The sequence below is a fragment of the Atractosteus spatula genome, chromosome 5 (assembly GCF_055471065.1).
Source record: "Atractosteus spatula isolate fAtrSpa1 chromosome 5, fAtrSpa1.hap1, whole genome shotgun sequence".
Classification (NCBI taxonomy): domain Eukaryota; kingdom Metazoa; phylum Chordata; class Actinopteri; order Semionotiformes; family Lepisosteidae; genus Atractosteus; species Atractosteus spatula.
Genome location: NC_142710.1, coordinates 39,501,835 through 39,527,089, shown reverse-complemented (window position 1 = coordinate 39,527,089; position 25,255 = coordinate 39,501,835). Strand labels below are relative to the sequence as shown.

The window sequence follows — 25,255 nt, the reverse complement described above, 5'->3', positions numbered from 1 at the left end:
TGTGCAGCATCCCAGTCACAAAATGATGCAGAAAATACACTGTGTTCCCCAGAGACAGCTAAATTGTGCTTAAGATACTCAAATGAAAAATGCAAATATTTCTCTTTCTCCACAATCCCTTCAAAGAGCTACAGTATATAATGAAGAGGATCCCAAGCTCATGAAGCTTGAAATATTTTCCACAGAAAATGGTTGATGCATGTTTTACCTCTGAAGTTTGCAATAGTGTTGAATGAAATTCTGTAGCAAGGACAACTGTCAGGAGTTGACTTTGGAAGGCTCTGACCCCAGGATGGGACACGAACATCCTTTTTAAAACCTACTGTACAATGAAGCAGGATCAAATGTCCAGGAGAGTATGTTTCCTTAATTCAAGCTCACTTTCCTAACGTGGTAATATGTGAGGGCTAACAAGTTATTCTCACAATATCATAAACAAATTTTCCTTCATGACTCAGGGAGCAGTTAAACTGTGCAATTAAAGACAATTAAAGCCTGTGCAATGCTTCCTACACTGATGTCTCTTTGAACAAACAGCAAGGAGGGGATTAATACTGTAGACCTAAATCTTTTTCAAATAATCAACAATTCAAAATAATATCTCAATATTATGATGTAAAACTCACAGCAGTGAATGTTATGTGAATGTCTGCATAGCTTGCAAATAGACTAATAAACTTGTCTATCATTTTGAAAATCCAGAGATATCTAATTCAGATAGGAAAGGTAGACATATTACATGAGCTATGGACTTGCAGTTTTTTTTCTCAAATCCACTGCTGAAGGTGAGATAAAGGCCTAAATCACCACCATTCACCTTTTCTTAATTATTTTTCATGCAGATGAAGGAACTGATTAGTGTGAGTGGCATTCCTGCTATGATCTCACCAAGAACTTATTTGAATAAATTATTGTTTTATACATCCATCATTCATCTAACCAAGAAAACAGACGCACTGCGTAAATAGACATCTGGGTAAAATTACCTCCAGTTTAAAATGCCTGCATGAGACGAAACACACCACAATAGAATATTCTAATTTCAGGAAATTAAAAGTTTTATGTTCAGAAAGCTCTATTAATTTGAAATATATACTGGATATACAGTATGAATAGCTGGGCAGCCAGCATGGTTATATATATACATAGCACATTACATATATACCTATATATAATAAGTTATATACTGTATATAGTTATATATATATAAGCATGGTGGTGCATGGGTAGCATGCTGGAGCCCTGGGTCTGGTGTGAATGTGTGTTTGTGTCTGTGTGTGCCCTGTGACAGACTGGCAACCCATCTGGCTCCCCTGTAACCCTAATTTGATGCAATGTGTGTTCTACAGTCCAAAAACAGACTGACAGGTTAACTGGCTTTTAGCTTTGTCCAATACAGGGTCACTGGGGAGCTGGAGCCTATCTGTGTATGCAACAGGCACAAGGATACAAGCTTGGATACAAGCTGGACAGGACGCCAGTTCATCGAAGGGCACAGACACAAATACACATACTCACACTACGGCCAGTTTTCCCAGGAGTCAATTAACTAACCAGGATGTTAATGGACTGATGGAAGAACCAGGAGTACCCAGAAGAAACCGACTAAACCATGGGCAGAACAGATAAACTCTACACAGACAGCACCCCAGGTTTGGAATTGAACCCAGGGCTCCAGCACTGTGAACCAGCAATGCTAACCACTACACCACCACGGTGCCCTATTGTTATATATACGTAATTCACAAAATGTGTTAAAATAATAGAGCTTTGTTAAACATAGAGGTTTTTTTAATTTCCTGAAATCAAAATATTCCTTTGTGGTCTGTTTTCTCTCATGCAGACCTTTAAACTGGAGATAATTTTAACCAGACATCTATTTATGCAGTACATGTCTGTTTTCTTGGCCTCACATCAAATTTATGTTTAGTTTTCTTCTCTCCACTCTGGGTTACACACATTGACTTAAAAGAAAAATAAAGAAAGAGAAACAGGATTGAAAACCATCAAGCTACAGTGACAGGAACTTAGATAAGGGCACAAATTGAATTTTTAGCTTTGCTCAGTCAAAGCTCTTTTCTATATATTTTAAAGACTGACGCTCTGTCTGCGTACCATTGTATCAGACCTCCACCATTTCTCATACTCGGTAGACCCAGTGGTAGCAGCCTGACTATCTCTCAGACCATTAGGGAGACTATATCATTTGAGCATTGTGCTTTGTATTCAGTAAAACAAGTTTGAGCTGGCAGAAGAAATAAGCTTGAAAAAAGCTGAGCTGCCAGCTTTGACCATATTTCCAGATCATGCAAGAGAGAAATAATACACTGCTGCAAAAGTTGTGATCAATCCCAAAGCAAGGTTAGTGTGAAATGTTAAGTCCTGCAGGCCTGGGTAACAATCTGACATGATGATGATGAACCGAAACATGGTTTGTTTTACATACCACTCCACCAGCCTGCTCCCACATTTCTTTGTCTGAAGAACCCTTAGCCTCAAATAAAGCAGAAAATTTTGCCCAACAAGTTCAACACAGGGAGGCTAAGTATCACTCCTCTTTGGGAAAAAAAGTACTTAGTACCAACTTTCACTCACAAGTTAAATGACCGTGGTACCATTAGCTCAACACAGAGCTGTTTGCAAGCTGCAACACAGCTGACAGACAGTTCATCTCATTATCAGCTCTCCAAAATGAAAACACAAGGGGAAGAATGTCCTCTTAACCCTTCAAGTCTGGCAGTGTTGGTCTGCAATTCAATGTGAGAAAACCCATCTATGGTGTAATTGGACTGGGGTCAAGGGCTACACTCAGGAGAAATACCCTCTTGCACTTAAAGAAAATGCACTACATCAGCATAACAGAATAATAACTGGACAGTGCCTCTTCAACCAACAGAGGGCCTTCTTTAACCACACCAGATTGATTTACCTTTCAGGGAAGGAGATTTTGGGCAGTTTGCAACAGTCTCAGTTTTTTTAAGTGTGATATACAGCTATTTTTCAAAACTGCTGTTCAATAAAAGATATTTAACATATGACATCCACTTCAAAACTTTAGGATTGAGCTTGTACATTTATGCTCAGAATAGTATTTAATACAGAAATAATATTTTCAATCTAGAGATCTCAAATAGATCCATGGAAATCAAGTCTATTGTTACTTTTTTTAGCTAGCAACAGAAACTCACAAATATCTTAAAGTGCTCATGGTATCTGTAACAGTAACATCAGAAAAGGCAAATACTAAAGATAAAAAGCAGTTTTTTCTGCACTGCTTAATATCACAAACATATCAACATTTCAAAGAGTTTTGAGTTTTAATATTTCCCAAAAATACTTTCATCCTATTAAGGTGCAGAATTCAAAAGCCATATAAAATATCTTTTTTATATTGCATTACTGTACAATCTTATACAGTAAGTCTTTGTTTCCTATCCTTCAAGAGAGGGTTTGCTAAAGCTGTGGTCACCTCTTGATGCTTTCTAGAGACCAGTATATTATACCCTGCTTCCATGGCAGATAGCCTACACATTTGCAATTGCATGTGCACATTCTTTCTCTGCAGCATGGAATATTGCTTCACTTGCTTGACTATAGAGTGTTAGCACTATCAGTGGAAAAAATGCTCACCACATCTCACACTTCTCGCTCCTAGTCACTTGATTTTCATTAACATCACACTATTAACAGAAATACATACTCATGCTTCTCCTTAAAAAATGTTTTTCAAATCCCAACCTACCAAGAAGTTTTTTTTTTTATGATGACAACACAAACCACTAATTAACTTCTAAATTAAATAATAATTCCTTGAATTGATACAGTGATTGTTATCCCCAAGTATCCTAAGCATTTTCATTAGAGGAGGAAACCATTTCATCCACCAGTGCAGAGAAACACCCACCTTCAGTAGGTGATGCATGGAAGCCATATATGTCAGTAGATCAGAGAAGTGATTTAATTTAATTAAAGTGGATCTTTAGGTTGATCAAAATGTACATAAATTGCCAGGGCAACATGGTTAACAACCCTGCTCTTATGGACCATTGCCAGTCCCATGGAACCTATAATGAATAAGTTCAATCAATCAATCAAGGTTTGTTTATCAATGCACGAAGAGTACAGTATACAGCGTTGTTGTCGGCAATGAAATGCTTTGTCTGCGAGCTCGTCAAAAGGAATAGAAGAGTAGAAGGACAGGAATTTATCGGGATTAGATTAACATTAGGATATAATAAATTACACAAATGTAATTTCCAATACAATTTACAGATTGTGCGAAAGTAACACGAGGATAGGAGGTATTTAAGAAGTTGTCGAGACAATGGTTTAATGTCTTATAGGAAGGATGGCACCTTCTAAAGTTAGTTCTAGAATGTCTTCTGTCACCACAATGGATCACCAGTTTAGAAATTCTTAACCCAGATGGAACAGTATCACCTAGTAGTACCCAAACACAGCAGTTACCTAGTTTTCTTTAAAGGCCTCTCATTAACTGGATTGTTTTGTAGATCTTTCTCTCCTGTAGTCTCCTTCCTAATTTTTCTGAGCTACTGTTAGCAAGCAAGTGAACAAAGTGGACCAACACAGCCCCCTTTCTCATGTAACCTTTTTGTTCTTGTGATCATGATCTGCTCATCACTCAAGAAGGTGAAGGACCTGTGACAGTCCACAAATCCCAGAACTTTTTGTTATTGGTTTATGATGGTTTTATTCATAGAATATCTGATCTCTTAGTTAATTATATCACTGAAATTACCTTGCTGAAGCAGTTATCATTAAATTAAAAAAAAAGTGACTTACAACAATAATTTGTTCCAATGGGCACATTGTACTTGGCACTATTTCTTAGGCAACAAATAAACTGGTCTGAAGATATCACTGCTTTCCAGATATGGTAGGAAAAATATTTTAATGAAATGGTAACAGATGATTGTCATACATCATTCTTACACACTAAGGTGTTATTCCCACCAAACCAAGCTCAGAAGCAGTCCTGCTAGAATTCCTTATAACAGATTAGTTTTCCCATAACCTCCTGGACAATGTGCCAGAAAACTAATGTTTTTTTTTTTTAAACTGCAGCTGGAATTATAATCATGAACCCAGTTTTCGATTTTTATTATAACTTGACAGTATAATAAATGGCTCTCTAGAAACTGATCCATAGTACTTACTGGATGTAATTACTAAGCCTTTTCAGTCAAGACCAAAACAATTTTAACACTGTTTATAATATATTCCATCACGTATCTCAGATAAAACATGACAGCTACAGCAGTTGTAGTGATGAGGTATGGGAATCAACATTTACTAAGAAAAGCAAGGTGGAGAGACAAACACTAGTGCATAGTTTATAATGCTATAGCATTACAAACACTACTTGTTGTAGCATTAATATACCTAATTGCTAGAGATACTGTTACAGTTATTGGAAATGGCTATAGAGGTGTCTTAATCTAGAGACAACAGTTAACATCTGGCTAGTTTCAACATTTGAAATTCTCTGAGGCTATGACAACACAAGAAAGCAAGCAAAGCAAGCAAGGAAATGGGGTATTTACTGAGTTGTACTGGTATAAGACATATAAAACAGACAGGTAAGGAAAGTGAGAAGTACAATGGAGAAAAGACATCAATGCACAAGGAAAGAGACAGTACCAGGCAGGAGGTCCTTGTTCCGATCAGCCTTTAGACCAAATCCAAATAAATATTTGAATCTTGTTAAGTGAGCACACCATCTATTGTTTTTAGGAAACTTTAATTTCCTAGGTTAAAACTGTCTTTCCTGGTTAGTGGATGAACTTTTAGAATAGGAAAACACAGTAGTTTCCCATTCATTTTGAAGTATCCAAGCTTATAGAGAGAGACTTAACTCTATGTCATATACTGTTTGGTGCAGAGGCAGATTCATCTCTGTTTTGGGGCCTGTTTGATGTTATATAGGATTTGAACAATTGGTAGCAGTCTGGGGTTCTTTTGGTTGCTCAGGACATACTGTAGGCCTTTGAGACATCTTGTTTGTTAAAAGTGTAATTTGTATGTTTTATGTTTATGCTGTCTGTTGTTCAGTGCGTCGTTGTCAGTATAATAAATACTTGTGTAACCCAGTGTACCTGAATTATCACCAAAGCTATGCCAAAGAACAAAAAACTCAAGTTCCTCTAAGTATACCAATCACTCAGGTATATTCCTGGAAAAATCTTTATAATTTGGCATTTATGTTTTTACTGATCAATCCACTCTGTCTATTGGTGGTATTTCTCTATTGTTGCAACTCTCTATTTGTAACAATATCAATAGTAGATAGCCCTGCTTCCAGAGTGGTTTAAAGTATGTCTAAGTAGGGTTAGTATAAAATATGAAGTGAGGTATAAAAACATGAAGCTGTCAGTGAGCACTGGAGCTTCTGTCCTTATAGAACGTGAAACAAAAGTAAACCACACATTAATATAGAGACAATACACAATCGACTATTAGTGTGCTGATTAAGCCAAATTAATATTTTCTATGACCTTATCATTTAGGGCCATTAATACAGCTTGATGACATTCACATTTCCAATTGTAAATATGATACTGTATATTTTCCCAGCTCATTATTCAACTGCTTACTTCATATTCTCCAAAATTTACTTTAAGAGGATTGCTTGTGAAGAAAGGAGGTTTTTCAATGTTCAGCAAAAATCAAATTATTTAAATAATCCCATAATAAGAAACAATTTAATTATATCAATTATAATGGAAAAAAGGAAACGATATGTTCCATGCGAAACATTTTAAATAATCTAGAAATTATACACTTTACAATTTATTATACAATTTATCAATTAATGACTTAATTTGAGAAATCCATACCTGTAGACCTATGCAACTTCAGGATACAAAGGATAAAAAGTATGTGTTTGACAACCATGAGAACTGTGAGAAATGAACTGAAACTGGTCATATATCATTTGGAACAGACTTTGACTCCCTGGTTAAAACTAAGCTTGATATGCATGGCTCCAGGAAGACTAACTCATTGGCAATTAAGCTGTGCACACAAGTCAAGAACCTATCACCTTCAGGCCACAGATAGAGACTCTGCTATTTCCTGCAGGGACTCAACCAGGGAGCTGTCTCAATAGCAGAAATGCCATGGCTCTCTGATGAAAGCACCACTTAATGAAGGGGTACATGATGGGTTGATCTGAAAACTTATCTTTGTATTAATGTTAAAGCAGTCAGCCAGTCTGGGGACTAAATAGTCTTGCCTTCAGCAGCTGGAGGCAATGATGTAGCCATTTTGTTTTTGGAAAAGGAAAGCAAGTAGGATGATATACTATACAGTATCCTGCAGGGCCCACAAACTCCAAACCACAAAAGTATCAGAGTCAGAGAAGAAGATAAGCCTGCTTAAATCCTGTTTGGTCAAGTTGGAGAAAAGAAGCTCCACTGACTTTTTATTTAACAGACATGTTATAGATACTGTTAGTCCATTGTACTGATTAACATTTGTTATCAATAGTGTTGATTAATAGCAGATCAACTGAGAAAGTCACAGGCTAATAGCACATGTGGCCACTTCTGGAAGAAATATAAGCTGTTTATCTGGATTACATGCTTTGCATCTGTGAGATTTTGTCCCATTTCTCTAATAGCCTGTATACAGTATACAGTACTGTATACAGTAAATGTACAGCATGTAAAGTTTGACATGTAAGAAATAATGGAATTAAAAATTTCACGTTTTTGCTGCAGATAATGCATGCTCCTGTACTCCTCCCAAGACAACCTTCAACTCAACAGCAAATTAAAAACTAAAAAGCAGTGGCCTACAAGGGGTTTAATTAATGCAATACGGTACAGTTTAAAAAGGAATTTAGGAAACTACAAACTGTTAAAACTGGATATTACGAAGGCCAAAAGTGAGAAAAAATCATATTGCGAACAAGGATATTTTTTCCAGCAATGCAGCAGCAAATGAATCAAAGGATGAAGCAAACTATCTCACAGATAAAAATGGGAAAAGTTCATACAATATGAAATGGCTAATATATATCACTCCAAAGAAGAAACCAAGTCCATGCTTCAGGCAGAAAAAAGATGGTTCTGTATTAAATAATACTGGCATACAAGACACAGATCTTTAGCACTTAAGTTCAACAAATCTTCAGGTTACCCACAGCCATACTGTCAAAGCTGATATTCTGACTACATTAAAGAAATGACATGATGAGAACCTCTGATCATTTTGCTACTAAAAATCAAACAAGCTAGACTGGCTTATTGGTTTAGTAAAATCTTATTTGCAAACTTTGTTATGTGTGCACTTTATCTCCCCATGTTTGACGTAGCACATTGCCTTCACTTATTAATGTCCAATCCCATCTGAATAACACTTGTTTACTTAAGAATGAGCAGTCATAAAAAATGAAGATTTTTAGAGACTAGAAACTAAATATTCCTTGTGGTAGATTAAATAATTTAATAGATGCTGTTATCCACAATTGTGCTTTTAATCTAAACAAAAACAAATTAACTTCTTACTTAGTTAGAAATTAGGGTCTTACAGGTGGAGAAATAAAAGAATGATATATATACTGTATATATGAACCATGAGAGAAAGGTTCAACAACCGAAAATTCGGCGGCTTCATTGGTATTATAGAAGAATTCCTAAAACAAGACAAAAAGCCCTAACACAGATCTGCTGAATGCATATCAGGTAAATTACTCACAAGCTACATTTACAGTTTACTTCTGTGAAGGCAATCAGGGGCACAAATTATGGCTGTTCTCTCAAACCTTAAGCAGGTTAATGAAGCTTTCCAAGAACTGTTTTCACATCTGTAAATTACCCCTGAAGCCAGCTGAGGTTGTTTCCGCAGGTTCACTAATTCCTTGATTTTGGCCAGAATCAAGGAATTTATGAACCTGCATCAGAAGGCTCTTGAATTGGCTATGTTTTGCAGGAGTTAAAGGCAGCTTCTCACCTTCTCATCATAATTCTGATTAGAATTATAGCTTTTAGTGTGGAATCGATTTGGCACTTTAATACCATACCATGTACATTTTTGATAGAGATCAAATATTATTTCTAATGTTGCTGCTTCTTTAAAATTACAAAGTAATTGAAATGCTTCATCTATAGTCCATTATCATTATTAAACTCAGATGTCAAACTATTTACAGAAGTCTTTAAGAAAAAAGAAGAGAATGTGCCACTAAATATATGACCAGAACAGTTCATTGAAGGGTCAAACTGCATCTAATAATCTACAGCAATAAATTCATATTTTGGATCAAATCCCTCCTTGTGTAGCCATGCTGCCTCTCGTACAGTGCTTTGTTTAGATGCAAACAAGTAAATTAATCACCTAGAACAGAACTACTTAAGAAGTGAAGTGAAACCCATTCCAATGTGCCCATTCATTTAGTACTTTATTTACTGGGCTTTTAAGTTTATTGTTATTTAAGATTTAGTTAGATCCTGGACCATCAATATCATTTTTCCAATTGAGGAAGCATTAATTAAGGCACAAAGTCATCAGACCAGGACTTTGAATGGACCTAAACTTACTAGAATTTTGAAGGAACATAAACTGCTTTATTGGGTATCCTGTGAAATTCATAAACATTTATCATTCATGTGGAGGTTTCTCAGTCCTTTGTTTACCCACACTGGTTAACAAGCAATGTTCATACACTTAACAGCAACTCTGATGTCACCATCCAGTGCAATTTTCAGGATCTGAGAGAGACCAGCATTACTGGAACTTTACTTTCTTATGTATCAGACAATCCTCGGTCCTTCATTCTGCCTCAAGACTGCTTCACCCACCCAATCAGGGGTTAATCTTATTGTTTCAACAGTACTGTAACTACAAAGGATTTAGTCTCTTCACTAAATACTTTTGTTAAATCTAGTCCCCTCCCAGGTGTCTTTATACAGAATAGAGAAGTAGACAAACTGGATGGAAGACCTAAACTTTCTCATAGACTGAAAGTAACTATTTGAATTTCCCATACCAGCAGTTCCAGATGAAAACTGTCCCTGACTTTCTCACTCACTGATGCACTTAGGTTGTTCCTCTTACCCTATCTACATGTTTCAGGAGTGTCCCGTAATGATGAAGAGTCTTCTGCTGATAATACAGACACATTATTTCACCCTTTATCTTCTTAAAGGATACATTCGACGGAGGTCAACAGGCAGGCAAACCCAGTAAAGAGTCACACTCACAACCCTTATGGGTGTATATGACTAATGTGCCTTTGAACCCTGGACTATTCCTGCTTAATGACAATTAAGAAGTAACCATATTCAAACAACATTAGTTTGTGGGTTTAACAACATTCAAAAAAGCTATTGCACAATGCTGGATGGAGACTGACTTACAGTATCCTCAAACTTCATTGTATTTCATTTGCTAACATTGTTCTCACGGAAACACATTCAGCTACTTTATAGACTCCATTCCTTTCTTCTTTCTTGTGAGCAAACAATTTCGTTTTCAATTTTGTGTGAGCTGTAATTTGTTCTTTGCCTTGTTCTGTTTAAGTACATGAAATGTGTTCTTTTTGGGGGAAAAAATCTTTTTAAACAGACACTGACACCCTCTAATTGCTTTCTCAGTATAACCAAAGGCTGGGAAGCATCCTCATTTAAAGTGATAAGTGTCAATTAATCAGATCTTTATTTTTGTGTACACATTAATCCTTCAATTAAAGCTGCCTTGATTTATTTAATTTAATCAAAGGGAGAGAGATGTCTTTTTTGCCTTTGAGAGATGGGCTCATCAAACACTAACATTTTCAGAATAAATGTAACCTATAAACCTTAATGCTTTCTTGGTTGTGTTATTAGATTTAAAAGAACATTTTAAAATATTGAAAGCACACTGGTAGGACAGTTAAACGGGTTTAAATATGCATGTTAACAAAGCTTTCAGATTAAAGTACTAGAGTATTGCAGTCTTTTGTGCATAGCAAAAATATAAACCTCAAACAGAACACGTCTAAATTTCTACTGTTGTATATTCATGCCTAACGGAGTTACGGTCATGAAACTGAAACTATAGAGTTACAGGCATGTTCCATTAAAAAAAAAAAGCTAAACAGTTCTCTAGCGCTCTTCCTGCAAAGTCGTGCAACAAATAATTTCTACAAACCAATACACTCAACGAACAGTCTGGCCCTGTCATCAATGCTGCACCATGTGAATGCCTACAACCCCAAGGGACAATATGCCAAAGTCTGTACAGCTCAGTGAAACAATCATTCTTTACTCTTTCCCACAGGGCCAACCTGAGAGTTATATGTGACGAGAATAGGAAAAGGGTAGATGTGAGACACAATATTAGTCTTACATATTTCACATAACATTCAATTAGATGAATGATACATCAAGGCACTGCGCAGAATGTAGTTTAGGAGGCCAGAAGCAAATACCTGTTTTCATTTCAATTTAATTTAGCATCAGAAAAGTAATAATGAAACCCAATAGGTGTTGTGATGCCTCGCTTCTCTGTGTCACTGAACATTAGCGGAGCTCCTGTAAGGTTATATAAGACTAACATTGCATAATGTATAAGAAAACACCATGTAGTTTCAGTTTTGTAGGAGTATTTTAACTTAAGCTTAAGGCTTTGTTAGTTTCTACACAAGCATTATTTCAAGGACATACATACAAGTTTGTATGAAAGAACATAAGAAAAAACTGATAATGAAAACATGTCATACATCCTATCAGTACTCAATAATTTTCAATTCATAGGACAAAAAAAATAGTATGACAAGGCATCAAACAGGAACTGAAATGTTCAAAATCAAGAGCAAGTAAACACCACTTTAGATTAACATATTACAAGAGGAAGGTATAGAAAAGATAAGTGGAGATTGTGTATACTGTATAGTAAGGAGTGTGTGCTTGCGTACTGTATACAGTATGCACAATATCAAAATTAATGGAAACTGGAAACAACTAATGGGACATATAATTCCAAGTACAGATGATAGAATAAGTGTAAAAATGAAATGGGCTCAATTCAATAATGCAGTGTGTTATGGCACTGTGACAATGTCAAACGAGTACAAGATTTAAATAAGTATACAGTAGGTGATTCTGCCCTTTCATAGTGTTAAACCAGATGACCAGGACATAGAAATTCACATTTTGGCAAGTGAATACTGCTCTTAATGGCATATGACACACCGGTTCACATCTCATCCATTACCAAGAACCTGCAAGAACCTGAGCACAGTGTGTTCAAAAGCTAGCCTAACTGCCAACAGATTCAGCCAGATGATGAATCACCACACCATTTCAATGGGAAACCTGTCTCAATGGGAGGGATTCATCTTGCAACATAACAATGAACCCCATCACTTGTTGTAGTGAAAACCAATTTGGGATTAAAAGAGCCTGATTAAACACTCACAAATATGGTATTGTCTTCATGGGGTCCTGAACATCCCACAGATGTTTTATGGAATCAAAATCAGATGAGTAGAGCATCCACTGCATAACTGTAATGCTAAGCTTCCAAGAAAATTATTGTTACACTGGCAGCATGGGGAAATACTTTGCTGGCACGCTGTCACATCAGGATGAGCCTGCAGGAAGGCAGTAAGCGAGATCCCAGAATTTCATCCAAGTAGCACCAGGCTGCCATCAATCACTACAAGTGGACTTCTGTAGTGACAAAATATTTCATTCCACACCATCACACTTGGACTTCCCCATCGATCGGTCTATTGCACACGACAATTAGTGTATGATTTTGCAAATCTGTACCACACTCACTCATGTCCATTGGGTTAGTCTACACCAAAAAATGACTTATTGCTAAAGAGGACTTGGGTAGCACAAAAAGACCGTTCTCTTGATTAGAGAGGCAAACTGATATCTCTATTTTGCATTCCTGATTTTTACCATACCACACCACATACAACAGGCCCAATCCACTCTAATCTAATCCACACTTGGTGTTCAAATTATGATAATATTTGACATACATTTAATCAATAACATTCTTAATATAGATTTAAAAAGATGCACTGAGCATCAAGAAATGTATCTCATAGCTACATAGATTACGATTATGATAGGGCATATGTTTATGGATGTACAGTGCCAAACAGAATTAAAAAGATGTGCACAATGTGCAATAATTTACATGTGCGCTTCTATTTCTGACAAGGCAATGTTTATAGACATATACAGTATATAGCGCATCTAATTACAATAAAGTACTGTAGTAATGCAAAATAAGAGAAAATTAATGGATGATCTCTGAAAAAGAAAATGTAAGATTGAACTGCATTTAACATTAAATTGCAGAGGAATGTATCTTCTGAATACAGTCCTGCTACTTAAAAAGTATCTTATATTAAGTAACAGAAAACTCACACTGTACTTCAATAAGTATTTGTAATACATGCAACCAAGACTGTTATTTAAATAAATATTTTCCTGCTGTTTACAGAAATCCTTCTAATAATGGGAATACCTAAATCCATGTTAGTTTTACAAACCAATGAGGTAAAACCTTTATGATGGTTTCATATACTGTATTATATACAGATGTATTGTACTATCTGGTCATTATGAATGAACGGAATAGAGCATCACCTACAGTATATACAAAAATGGCAATAAGACCACGAAACAAATGTAGCATTTCATAACATTACAACTCACATCAAGAATGTTTAATATGAAGAATGAACACTGATGCTTTCACTGCAGGCACAGTCCAAGGTCATGTGGGCTGAGCCACTTTGCAGTTTTTTTTTTTTAATGTGCGCGTTTCTTGCAGCTGGGATGGTGCCTCCTCAGCATTGCTACAGAAGGCATGGCTATGATAGTTTTTTTTTCCTTCCCTAAATGATGTACATCTAAACACTGTAGTAACGGTGTTGCTTTACAATTCGTCAGCAAGCAAAAATCCCATTATGCACCGATTGTTTTAAAACCCATTTCTCTTAAGAACTTTACGTTTTCCTCCAAATTACTGAAATCAGGCCCAACACAGAAAAATATATCGATCTGTCAGTGCCGTTCCAAATACAGGGTACTAAAATTTGCCTGCAGCATTATTTTATTGTAGTTCCCCATTTCATGATCTTGCTGATCTCTCTGTCTGCATTCTCATAGAAGGGTTTCATAACTCCTCTTGTAGAAAGACACCCCAAAACCCAGATTATCCTGAAACTAGGATCTCACCTTCCCCTTTCTCTCAATGACAGACTAGTCTCCTTGAAAATCCCCTCTACTTATGTGTTTTGCTTTACACCTTTCCTCCTCTTTTCTCTGAGTCTTGATACTCATTCTCCCCTGCTCCCTACCCCTTCCTAACTACCCTGTCTTGTGTTCTCTGACATTTTATTAATCTGCTAGTTTCCCTGAAAAAGGCTCCACAGCCAAAACATTGTGCCTCTTTTCAGCATGGAATAAACTTATAACTTTTCCTAATTTTATTGTATTTTATTGTAGAACAAAAAGAAAGGTTGTCCCTAAAGTGTTTCTCGTCTCAGTTTTGACCTTTTAACACTTCTTACAGTGAGTTACAGTCCAAAATATGCAACAGTAAGGCAATTCTAATGGAAGGATATAAACATTTTCAAGCTAAAAAGGTCTTTATAATATTCAAGTTCATGCTTCTGAATGTTAACATAAGTCTACCAACAAGCACTGAAAATTCAATGCACATCTTGTGGAAGAAAACGGAACAATATGTTATCTCCAGGGGCAAAAACATTTTCAGTGAGAACTGAAAAACAGCTAAATGGGGGCTTTTACTTTTGATGATAGGACCTTGATTTAAAATAAATGATGCTTTCATTTTGTCTGCTGTTTAATTCAACAGAACAGCTGCTGATGCATTAGCCTGGGTCAAAAAGCAGAGAATCAATAGGCAAAATTCATTGCAACCTGTGCATTGCACATAGATAATTTGTCAAGCAACAGTATTGGAGTAACTGATGACTTAAATCAGTAACTACAAACAACTAAGAGCATGTTCATTCACCCTCTTGGTGAAAAACATTATTGAAGCAGGGGGCTCAGAATTCCTGACTTTTAAAATAATTATAATTCACAGAATTACGATGAAGTCTCATTTGCCACAGTAAGCAAATGGTAAGATTTATGAACATGCTAGCCCAATGCACAGGGTAATAACAAGACTTCAGGATCCGATGGCTTCAAGGGGCTCTCAAAACTTCTGTCTCCTTTTTCTTTAAAACTTACCTTATCTCAGCTGCAGTTTATATTGGAATAGATTTGCCCTAAAAGTCAGCTCTAATCCAAATTATTTATTATAGGAGATCTCTTCTTTTTTGTCAACTTTCCCCTGAGCTCTGTGCTCAGTCTGCAGCATGAAGAGTTATGAAATAAATAAATGAAAACAATTTTTTTTTTCCTTTAAAACTAGTCAGGCCTACAGCTATGCCTCTCTAATCAATAGGATTCCTGACACAAATATAAATCTAGCCTCCACAATCAACACCTAGAGTTTAACACTTTACCCTTCTACTCCTTTCATGGTGCATCAGAAGCAGCTTTAGTTGTGTTCAAATTGAGTAAATCCAGTTTGCCTTTTTCCCCCCCTTGGTTTTTATCTTCTTTTGCAATCACATCTGACAACATCTAAATGTGCAATGCTGTAAAATCCTTAATCCAATTCCAAGGTTCCAGCCTCACATGTTCAAAGCAGAATCTTTCATTTATACCACTTCACCTGAACGCACTCTTGTCAAGAGCAAAGGTTCTGTTTCTTAGAGCAAATGCCTATCGGGACTAAAGTCTACAAAAAAGTCCTGCCTGCTGTTTTCCTGTCATCTGCTACACTCTCATCTGAAAGCAGCTTGTATGACACTTACTTCAAACACCATTTCTTCGCTAAAAAAAAGAACATATGCAAATGTTTGTTTTGACAAACAACATTCCAATGAAACATCAACTCATGTGTTATATAAAACATGTATATAATACATGTATAAAATACATGTTTATTCCTGAGGTCAAACCAATGTTATGCATGTTTAAAACACTACTGATTACTTAAACAAGTGACAACCTGAACTTTATTCTTAGAAACAATAGCCTTTGAACTCCTGAATTACCCAAATGCCAAGACCATAGCACCCATAACACAGTAATAGGAAGAGGAACAGGAGAGCACTTCTCATATCCTATAACTTCAACTCACAGGATGTGATTCATTGCCACAAGATGGGTCTGAATTGCGGGTGTCACACTAAAGGCATAACAGTTTATTTTTATTTATCTTTTATTGATCTTAAATTCTCTGGACTGTGAATTGCTTAAAACTTAATCAGTATCTCCACTTAAGGCAAGAGGGCTTACTTGAACAAAATAAAGCTTCCAAAATGTAGCGCTTAAAACGTATTAAAAATGAATTTCCTTCCAAGGCAAATTTAGAAATCAGAAGGTATGTTTGCAATGCACTTACTGAATATTAAGTGCGTTAGTTAAGGACTTTTTCTCCTCAAAAGCTGTCTTAATTACCATCTAGTCAGGCTGCCATCTCTCTCTGGTCCTCTGAAAATGGGGCTTGATCAAACACAGTCCCAGTGCAGCTCACACACAACTGTACTATAGTCACACTTAAGTTAGCTATAGCACCTTGAGGCCTGACCTTGTCAGCTTTCAGAAGCAAAGCTAGACCTGGAAAGCTAAACCAGACTCCATCCGACAGTGGTGCTTTTATGGTTTGTATGTGGACAGTAAGGGGGGCTCCTCAGCATAGTTAGCAGACACATTTACCTAAAGTAGCTTAACCATGTTACATGATGCAGTAAGCCAGATGATGAAGCTATGGATCCATCAAAACTCTGAAATACTCACTGTAAAATCTAACTGAAATAACAATGCACAATGCAAGGTAAAGCATTAAAGATAAAAATGAATAAAAATCACAGAAGTAATTCGCAGAAAAATGTTAAAATATAGATAAAATGCTATGGTTGAATTAATTCTGAAGAAAATATGCTTCTCTTTGTAAGCATGAGTAACAGAACAACACTGAAGATTATTACTGGAAAACGGGTCTGATGATGACTAACTGGGAGAGACTAAATGGTGCTGGTTGGAAGAACGACATTCTTCCTCATAATCCCAAACTTGGGTACTTACAGTTGACACTGGTCTCCTTTGATGCCTTTCGTGGTGCAGTAACATTTTCCCGTGAGGACTTGACAAATATTTGCATGTCCATTGCATTTACAAGCTGTGGGAGAGAAAACAAGGTGGTCAATTTAATCACAATGATCCATAAACACTGACAATTTAAAGCACTGAAAGTCAGTGAGCGTTTCATGTCTAATTGGCAAGCAGTAATGCAGAATTACAGCTCCATTTCAGAAGGAACACACATGGTAATTAGCTGCTTCATGGGTTCATTAAAAATGCTATTTTCCTTGATGTTTAGTACAAACATATTTGTGAAATCTCTAACATATGTTATTATGTCCAATCAAGATTGGAACTTTCTTTAAATATTTTTGTTCTTTGTAACACACAGTAAAACAACGCAATGAATTATCTACCTTGTGTGTAGAAATATCATTACACTTTTGGCAAAACCAGCAAACTCATTCAGTTCAGCCAGCTGAATGTCAAAATTTTACGTCTTCTTTAAAACAGTCTGCTAGAAACCAAATTCAAGATGTGAACTGTATATTTAAAACGTAACAGGTTGCTTGTCAAAACTACAAAAAGGCATAATAAAAATTATTCAATAATGATTCAATGATTCTATGAGAAAATTATTCAATCATTAAATTCAATAAAAATAATTATTAAATTATTCAAAGAAGAGGATCACCTCTATGGAAATCATAGTCAACATGGAAATAGAAAACATGGGTTTTGCCTAACCAGCTTAAGAGTTTAACGAACAAAGCACAGCAATGAATATGCATGGAGCAAAATATATGATGTATTTATATTTTCGAAAGGCTTTTGATAAAGGTCCTCAGAAAAGACAGACTCAAATTACAGACAGCAATTCTCCAATTACAAACAGGAGGTACTTAGGGAAAAAAGAGTGACTAAGAACTGGTCGGTATATAGAAAACAGCGTACAGATAATGGATGAATGCTAAAACTGGTGTGATGTAATCAGTGGTGTAATAAAGGAGAATCACAGGGATCTATAACCACTGCCGCTCTTAAATTAAACCAGTGAAAACCCTATTAAGCAAGTCCAGATTTGTTTTGGCATATGTGATAACAAAAAACAGTAATAAAAGTAATACCAAGAGAAATAAATCACTATACATAAGACCTTTCATCAAATGTACTCATCTCTCACTTGTGAGAAAGCTATTCAGCTGCAATGGTGCAAAACAAGTGACTAGAGAAAGACATGGCGCTCAGGTTTCAACAGGGGAGGTAAAGACTTACACCCAAGGCAAATAGAGACTAAAAGTGGTCTTGAACTCCAGAATGTGCTTTTGTCTCAGGATATTAGCAATTATTTAAATTAATGCCCTAATTATCCTTTTTTTTTTTGGTAAATAATAGCCAGGTGCAGTATAATCTGCTACAGATGTCAGAATCATTACTAAAAACCTCCAACCTGACACTGAGGCTCCATTTGCATTCTATAGTGTTCATGGCAACCTGTGCTACTTTAATTTGCACCACTAACCTTTTGAAGAAGTAAAAGTAATTTTGAGATACAATGTTGGAATTGCGAGAAACAGTCGAAAGTACGAGATTTTAGATCACAATAGCGAGAAATAAAGTCATAATTTTGAGATCTACTCCCTGGCAACGGCCTTCCATAGCACAGTGCTTGAGACAGAAATAATGTGTTTCATTGGCTGTATTAATATGACTAACAATTTAAAATTCCTAAAACAGCCATGCAAAATATTCATCTCTTGTAGACATCTTGTAGACACACAAGGACAAGTGTAGTTTTTATTTATATACAAAACGTAGACAGAATTTGGGGGGATAACTTCTAGTGCATTTACACCAACTACAACATAGGCCTACATGTTATTTCTAAAATGTACTGTACATGGCATCTTTCAAAGGGGAAATTATTTAAAGAAGAAATGACAAAGACAAGTTCAAGCAAAAAAAAAAATAATGCACCCTGGATGCAAGACCCTGCATTTCAGTGTCCACAAAGAAAAACGCGCTGCTCAAATTAAAACACATCCCTGCAAAGTACAAAACAGCATGCACTCCACAGCTTCAGGGGTTTCAGTAAAGATATGCTTAATTATGTTCTGGAAATGAAGGACGGATGAAGAAAGGCAATACAGAAATCTACGAGGAGCTGCTCCAGCAGGTCTCGGATGCGGGATGATTTATAGCTAAATTATGATCTATAAAATTTACTCAGATAATACAACTGGAGCATCACGGTTCCAGAGATGCTTGTTCAGCATTTAAAACTAGCAAAAGGCAGCACACAAATTCCTTAAGCTACACGAACTGCGACACTCTGTGAACAAGAACAAAGGAACATCACCTATACCTTAAGACAAGAACAAAGGAATATTTTCTATACCTTAATTTGTATCTGCTATATTAGCCTGCAAAGGTTATGGCTTTTAACGCAAAGCACATTACACAGTAAATCATCTCTAAACAAATTTGGTTTTAAATGTGTAGTTTGTACGTACATCCAATGTACCACATTTTTTCAAGTGAGGCTTTTTATTTTACTTCTAAAAGCTGCATTGTGATATAATGCCTGTCACATCTGTTATCATGGATTGACAGAGTTAATTGCTAGCAAGTGCTCATTCCTGGGGTTTAAAGGTGATAAGATTACCAGCCTTGTTTTGCTGACATAGAGCTATTATGGATTCACAACTTATAAACTCTAAGAGCATCATTACCTTCCATCTGTGCCATCAAGAAAACAGTCTACAGTCCCCACCAACAAATGTACTTTAAAAAAACAACCTGATGGCAGTTATGCCCAATAAATCAACCACCACTGTCTGGAACTGTATAACAATTGCTTAAAACACTGGATGACTGAGGAAAGTTAACATTTTAATTAATGCACATAACACCATGCACAGGTTTTGCAGATCCAAAACAAGAGAGAGCAAAGCATGTGTAAAAAGAAATTGCTCAAAACAAAATGGCTTTCTGTTCAATGTGAATTCAATTTAATAATGCGTTACCCTGACTCGTGCTTTTCCATTGGGTTTGTTCACATTCATTAAGGGAGATTAACCAGTAATTCTGGTTTCATCAATTTACAGTACCTCTGAGAAACTATTTCAAGACTACCACAAAATGTATCAAAACCAAAAGAAAAATTGTTTATAGAGACCATATTATATTGCTGTGAGTTTGTTTCCAATAAATTAATAAATCCTAGAGCACCTGAACTGCTATATGCCAGTAGGTAGAGGATTATATGACTAAGTCCACAATGATCACAAGAATTTTATTAAAGGGCCCGTTCTTTGATGATGTTCACTATTTTCCTCATTATAAACACAGCAACAGACATATATACAGCTTCATATAGCAGTGGTTACTATCTACTATCAGTGGTAGTGTCCAAGGGTAGTAGTTTCTTTCTTCAAGAAAGAAGTTTCTATTATTTTTTCATATTCTGCCTATGAATATTCCTTGGTGATCAAATCTGATTTAACCTAGGTTACTCGCAATTCCAGAAATAGATCTGGTTAGCTAGTCTAACCGCTGCAAAAAATTTGATAGTACCCCATTGAGAGTCTCTGTAGTCCCTCTACTGGCCTCAAAGAATCCTGGCTTTTCACGAGATTATTTATATAGATCTTTCAACTGCTAGGATCTGTGGTGCCAGTGGAGGGATTGTAGAAGTGCTGCTATGGATGCAGGCAAAGGCTTATTGCATGGTGGGTCCACTGCAGCTGTGAGCCACTGGGGGTTCTTAGAAATGGAGAAGTACCACTGATTTGGATGACATATGGATGAGGGAAATGTTTTATTTTCCAGTTCCATTTTGCATTGGAAAACAAACAAAAAAGGTTATTGTACCAGCAGATGATGACAAAGAACTGTGATTAGCTGTAAATCTACAAGCCCACACTCAAGACAATATCCATCACATCACAAAGGGAAAAACAAACATTACTTTGAAGAAAATAGATTTCACAAAGAGTACAAATAAAAAAAAACACATCAAACATAGATTACAGATGTGTTACAGAGGGTCTGATCTTCATGAATATGTGATTCCAAAAAGAATGAGGTCTAGTTAGTGTACATTAACCTCCTACAAAGCACAACCAAAAACAGGACTAAGACGAAAAAGCAATGATTGTTTAATCATCATTATGAACTGATAATTCCAGTTCAAAGAATTTAAGAATGTCTCACTGATAAATAATGAGAGGAATTTGTTACATTTCTCCACAGCTTTTCAACACTTCATCCATCACGTTTCTCAAGAGTCTCTGCTCCGTTATGACATGCAACTGCTGAATAAGCAACTAGTGCACAGACCCTAAGTGGTAACAAATTTTTAGTTGGAAGAGTATGCGCCCTATCCGACACTATGCCAAATGCCTTGATTTATGCTAACTTTCTTTTCTACAGCATTGCAAGACATTGATTATAATAAAAGACTCTTTGGCAAACCTTACACAATTTATCTGTATAAATAAACCCTACAGCAAATATTGGCACAAATTATTATCTCAGTGCTGCCATTCAGCAGCATTTGATTTAATTTACTTAATTGAAACAAAAGATCTACTGGCATGCGTGTGTAAGCACAGAAGAGTGATGCACCAATTTTAGTCCAATTCAGAAAAAATTACATTGCTTTTAGGGGGAAAAAGCATGCCACCATTAGAACGAATGTCTCTTAAACCAAAGTCTCAATATAAAATACCTTTCTCAGATTTACAATTGCCAAATAGTGTATAACCTCCAATGATACAGTCTAGAAGGGAATGTTATTAGCAGAGCTAAAAGTCAACTAGAGGACAGAAGCAACTCTAATCCTCCCACCCACAGGTACAGTACCAGGGCCAAAAACCAGAATTGCTTATGCACAATCACCATTGGTGAATGATATAGACTAGATTTGAACCCTCAAGACCTTCAGGCTACAGCTCTCATTCCACACCAAAAAATAAACAATGGTTATTACCAGATTAGATGCACAACCACCCTACACCCACTTTAATAAAATTAATTCTGCCTGCTGAAGTCATTCTTTGTCTCCAGCAGTTCCAAACAATACCGTTGCATTTGGACAATAATATATAAAGTGTTCTGTATTACTCAACTTTGTGCCTGTCTACCACACAGAAATGCCAAGTGTTCAAGTACAACAGCTCATTCCTCCTCAGATATGAGCAGCATCAGGACAGTTCATAAAGAGCATGGGACAGACAACTGCATACGGAATTACAATCATGTCCACAATTGCTTAAGAACTAAACCACTTGAAAATAAATTGTTTCATTCAAGAAAAAAAAATACAAAATGACAATACCTACCTGTAAATTAGACAGGAAAACAAAGTTGATGTAATGCATAAAGATCACTGAATTCTGTCAGAGATCTATGCGTATTTTTTGGGTTAAGAATGTATAAAGAGTAATTTTTCCATAGCAATCCGAAGATGACAGTTTTTGACTTCAATGACAGTGTAGTGTCATTGGACAGCTAGTACTGACCTTGTTAATATTTGACACATTCTGTAAGGTGTACTCACGTCCTGGAGGGATCTCCACATTTCCTGTCAGCAAGCACTGCTGTAAGCAGAAGGTGAAAAGGTCCTAAAAAGGTTCTGTATAAATATTTTTTGTTATTTCACTCAAACAGTGCAGTAATTTGTGTGTCGCTTCAAGTAGGGCCCTGTTTAATTACAGCACCTAGCGGCTGCCATAGCATGAGCCCTGCTTCGTCATTCTGTCAGATTGGTCAAACAGAGGAGCTGAGGAACCACCAATCGAGTGATAAATTACACAGTCAACAAGAACAGATGTCTTTAGGCATCCTGTGTTGTTTGGCATTTGCTACACATTTGAACACAGCAGAGCTGATACAATGCCCCATGGAAGTTAAGTGTGACAGAAAGATTTTGAAAAGCCACAAAAACTGCATTACAGACTGGTTGATTTCTGTTAAAATATACAGAATATGCGATACACCCAAAAAGTGTGGAGATTCTCCATTGTTACTCATTATTGTTACAGAAGTAATCGTTATTTGAAATATCCATGTTTTCTTGAAAAATGTTTTTGTCAGGAAACAGATGAACCTGAATATCTTGAAAAGTTATATCACTTATCACTGTCTCAGTCTTCAAAGACTACATTAGAAAAACAACAAAACATTACAAAAATCCTTAATCATTATAGTCCACATTATTCTTGCTTTGGGCAAGACATTCAGGGATATCTGAACTATGTAACCAACAGAATTTGTAACTACAAGACAAACACTTTTACAAGGGAATAGTAAAACCTGAAATACCAACATGAGTACTAACTATTAAATTGTTAAATGTAAACACAGAGAATTCTAATAAGATTCTTAAAATAAGAATCTCAACACAATCCTGTTCTTAGAATAACTTTTCCACAAATCCAACAGAACTGCAGTCATTTAAAATTTGTTTGCCTTGGCGGGGAGCTCACAGTGTCCAGGCATAGTAAACCTGGAGGGACACATTTTATTCAGTGCCTAAGCTGTGTGGATAATTAAAAACAGAGCACAGACTTCTGCCGTTAACACCAATGGGCATTCCAAGATCCCTTCATGATCTCTAAATAATAGCAATGATGTACTGTATAGGAAGCTGAATATTGGCTACTTATACAGAGGGAGTGATTTAATTCAGACAGGACATAGAATATTGGTGCTCCACAAAGAGGGAGTTATTTAATTTATGCAGTTTTGCCTTCTGCTCAGTCCCCTTTATCTGTTGATTTTATCAGTACTAGTGTCATACTGTAGTATTTTCTTCATAAACAATCATAATAAACAATTCAATCACTTATTCATACTTAAACTTTGGATTAGCAAGGCCCTTTGGAAAGATGGAAGTCAGAAGAACAGTTAAGTACAAGTCTCAAGATTTGGTTTCTTTTTTTCTTTGTGTTAACTACGAATTAAAAAAATTAGAGCCACAAGGTAGGAATTAATCAAGTATTGTCTGTGTCTTGTTTTATTTGCTGTATATGGACACATACAGTACTATATTTCCATGAACTGTGCACTCATACTGTGTATGAAACAGTATATGGCATATTGTAGTACCAAAAATGGTATACAAGAAAAATGATGGCAAAACAAAATAGTTTGCTGATAATTTCTAAGGTCAACAATTGGGAGAAGCACATTCACTTGCAATGTTGAAATAATTAAATGTCAGGTACCTGGTATACTTTTAAATTATATCTGCTATAAATACACAAACGCTCAAATCCTCAATGTAATCCTTTGTGATTTCAAGCAATATTGTGCTTGAAATCACAAAGAATGAGAATTTTCAAAATAAATATCGTGTTAATAAAATACAGGGAAAAATATTTTCCCTCCAAAACGTGTTTTTGGTGAGTCACACTAACATTTTAAAATTTCAATGCAGTCCTCTACTTCCCCAGTAAATGACCGTCACTGAACTTCTGCTAATTGTGATACAGTCAGAGGAGAAAAATACCAATTTGGAAAATAAAATATTACAAAGCAGTAGCAAAACCCAACACTGGTTTGTCTTATGTTATTCAAGCAATGCAAACCACTAATACTTGTTGTCAAAAAACCACTATTAAACGAATTAGAAACACAAATGGAGAGTACTACAACAGACCAAGGTTAGGTGAGCATAGGAGAAATCAATATTCTAAACAGTACAATTGTCCATTTCCTTTTGAAATTCCTTATTCTGCTTCTAAATACCTCCTGGTCATCAAATACTATATACAGTATATATACCTACAATTTTGTAGGTATTGTAGGTATGCTAGGTATAGCAACTGCTGTTTGTCTAGTCAATTATACGTAACCTTCTTTCCTTTGAATGTGAATGTCCAGAAACAAGAAGTGCAATAAGGCTCTTTAAGCGACCAATCAATAATTAATATCTTATATAAAAGTTTTAATAATGTACTGATGGCAAAATAGGGACATACCGTAGGCTTTGCTAGGATAAAGACTGGGTCAGCGACATTTGTTCAGCGATAATCTTTTTTTAACTCAGACATCCTTTACTGATGACTGGAAAGAAATAGGTTTCAGTATACTTCACTGATGCTGTA

At 36.0% G+C, this 25,255-nt stretch overlaps 1 protein-coding gene across 3 annotated transcripts in view; it reads right to left on the bottom strand.

The window, feature by feature from the left end:
• Positions 1–25,255, bottom strand: part of LOC148835071 (attractin-like protein 1) — a 416,291-nt gene that overhangs the window by 229,188 nt on the left and 161,848 nt on the right. For all 3 annotated transcript variants that reach the window (XM_088917388.1, XM_088917389.1, XM_088917390.1), the window contains exon 20: positions 17,145–17,238. In XM_088917388.1, the coding sequence (XP_088773514.1) occupies positions 17,145–17,238 (94 nt within the window). The remainder of the gene's footprint in view (positions 1–17,144; positions 17,239–25,255) is intronic.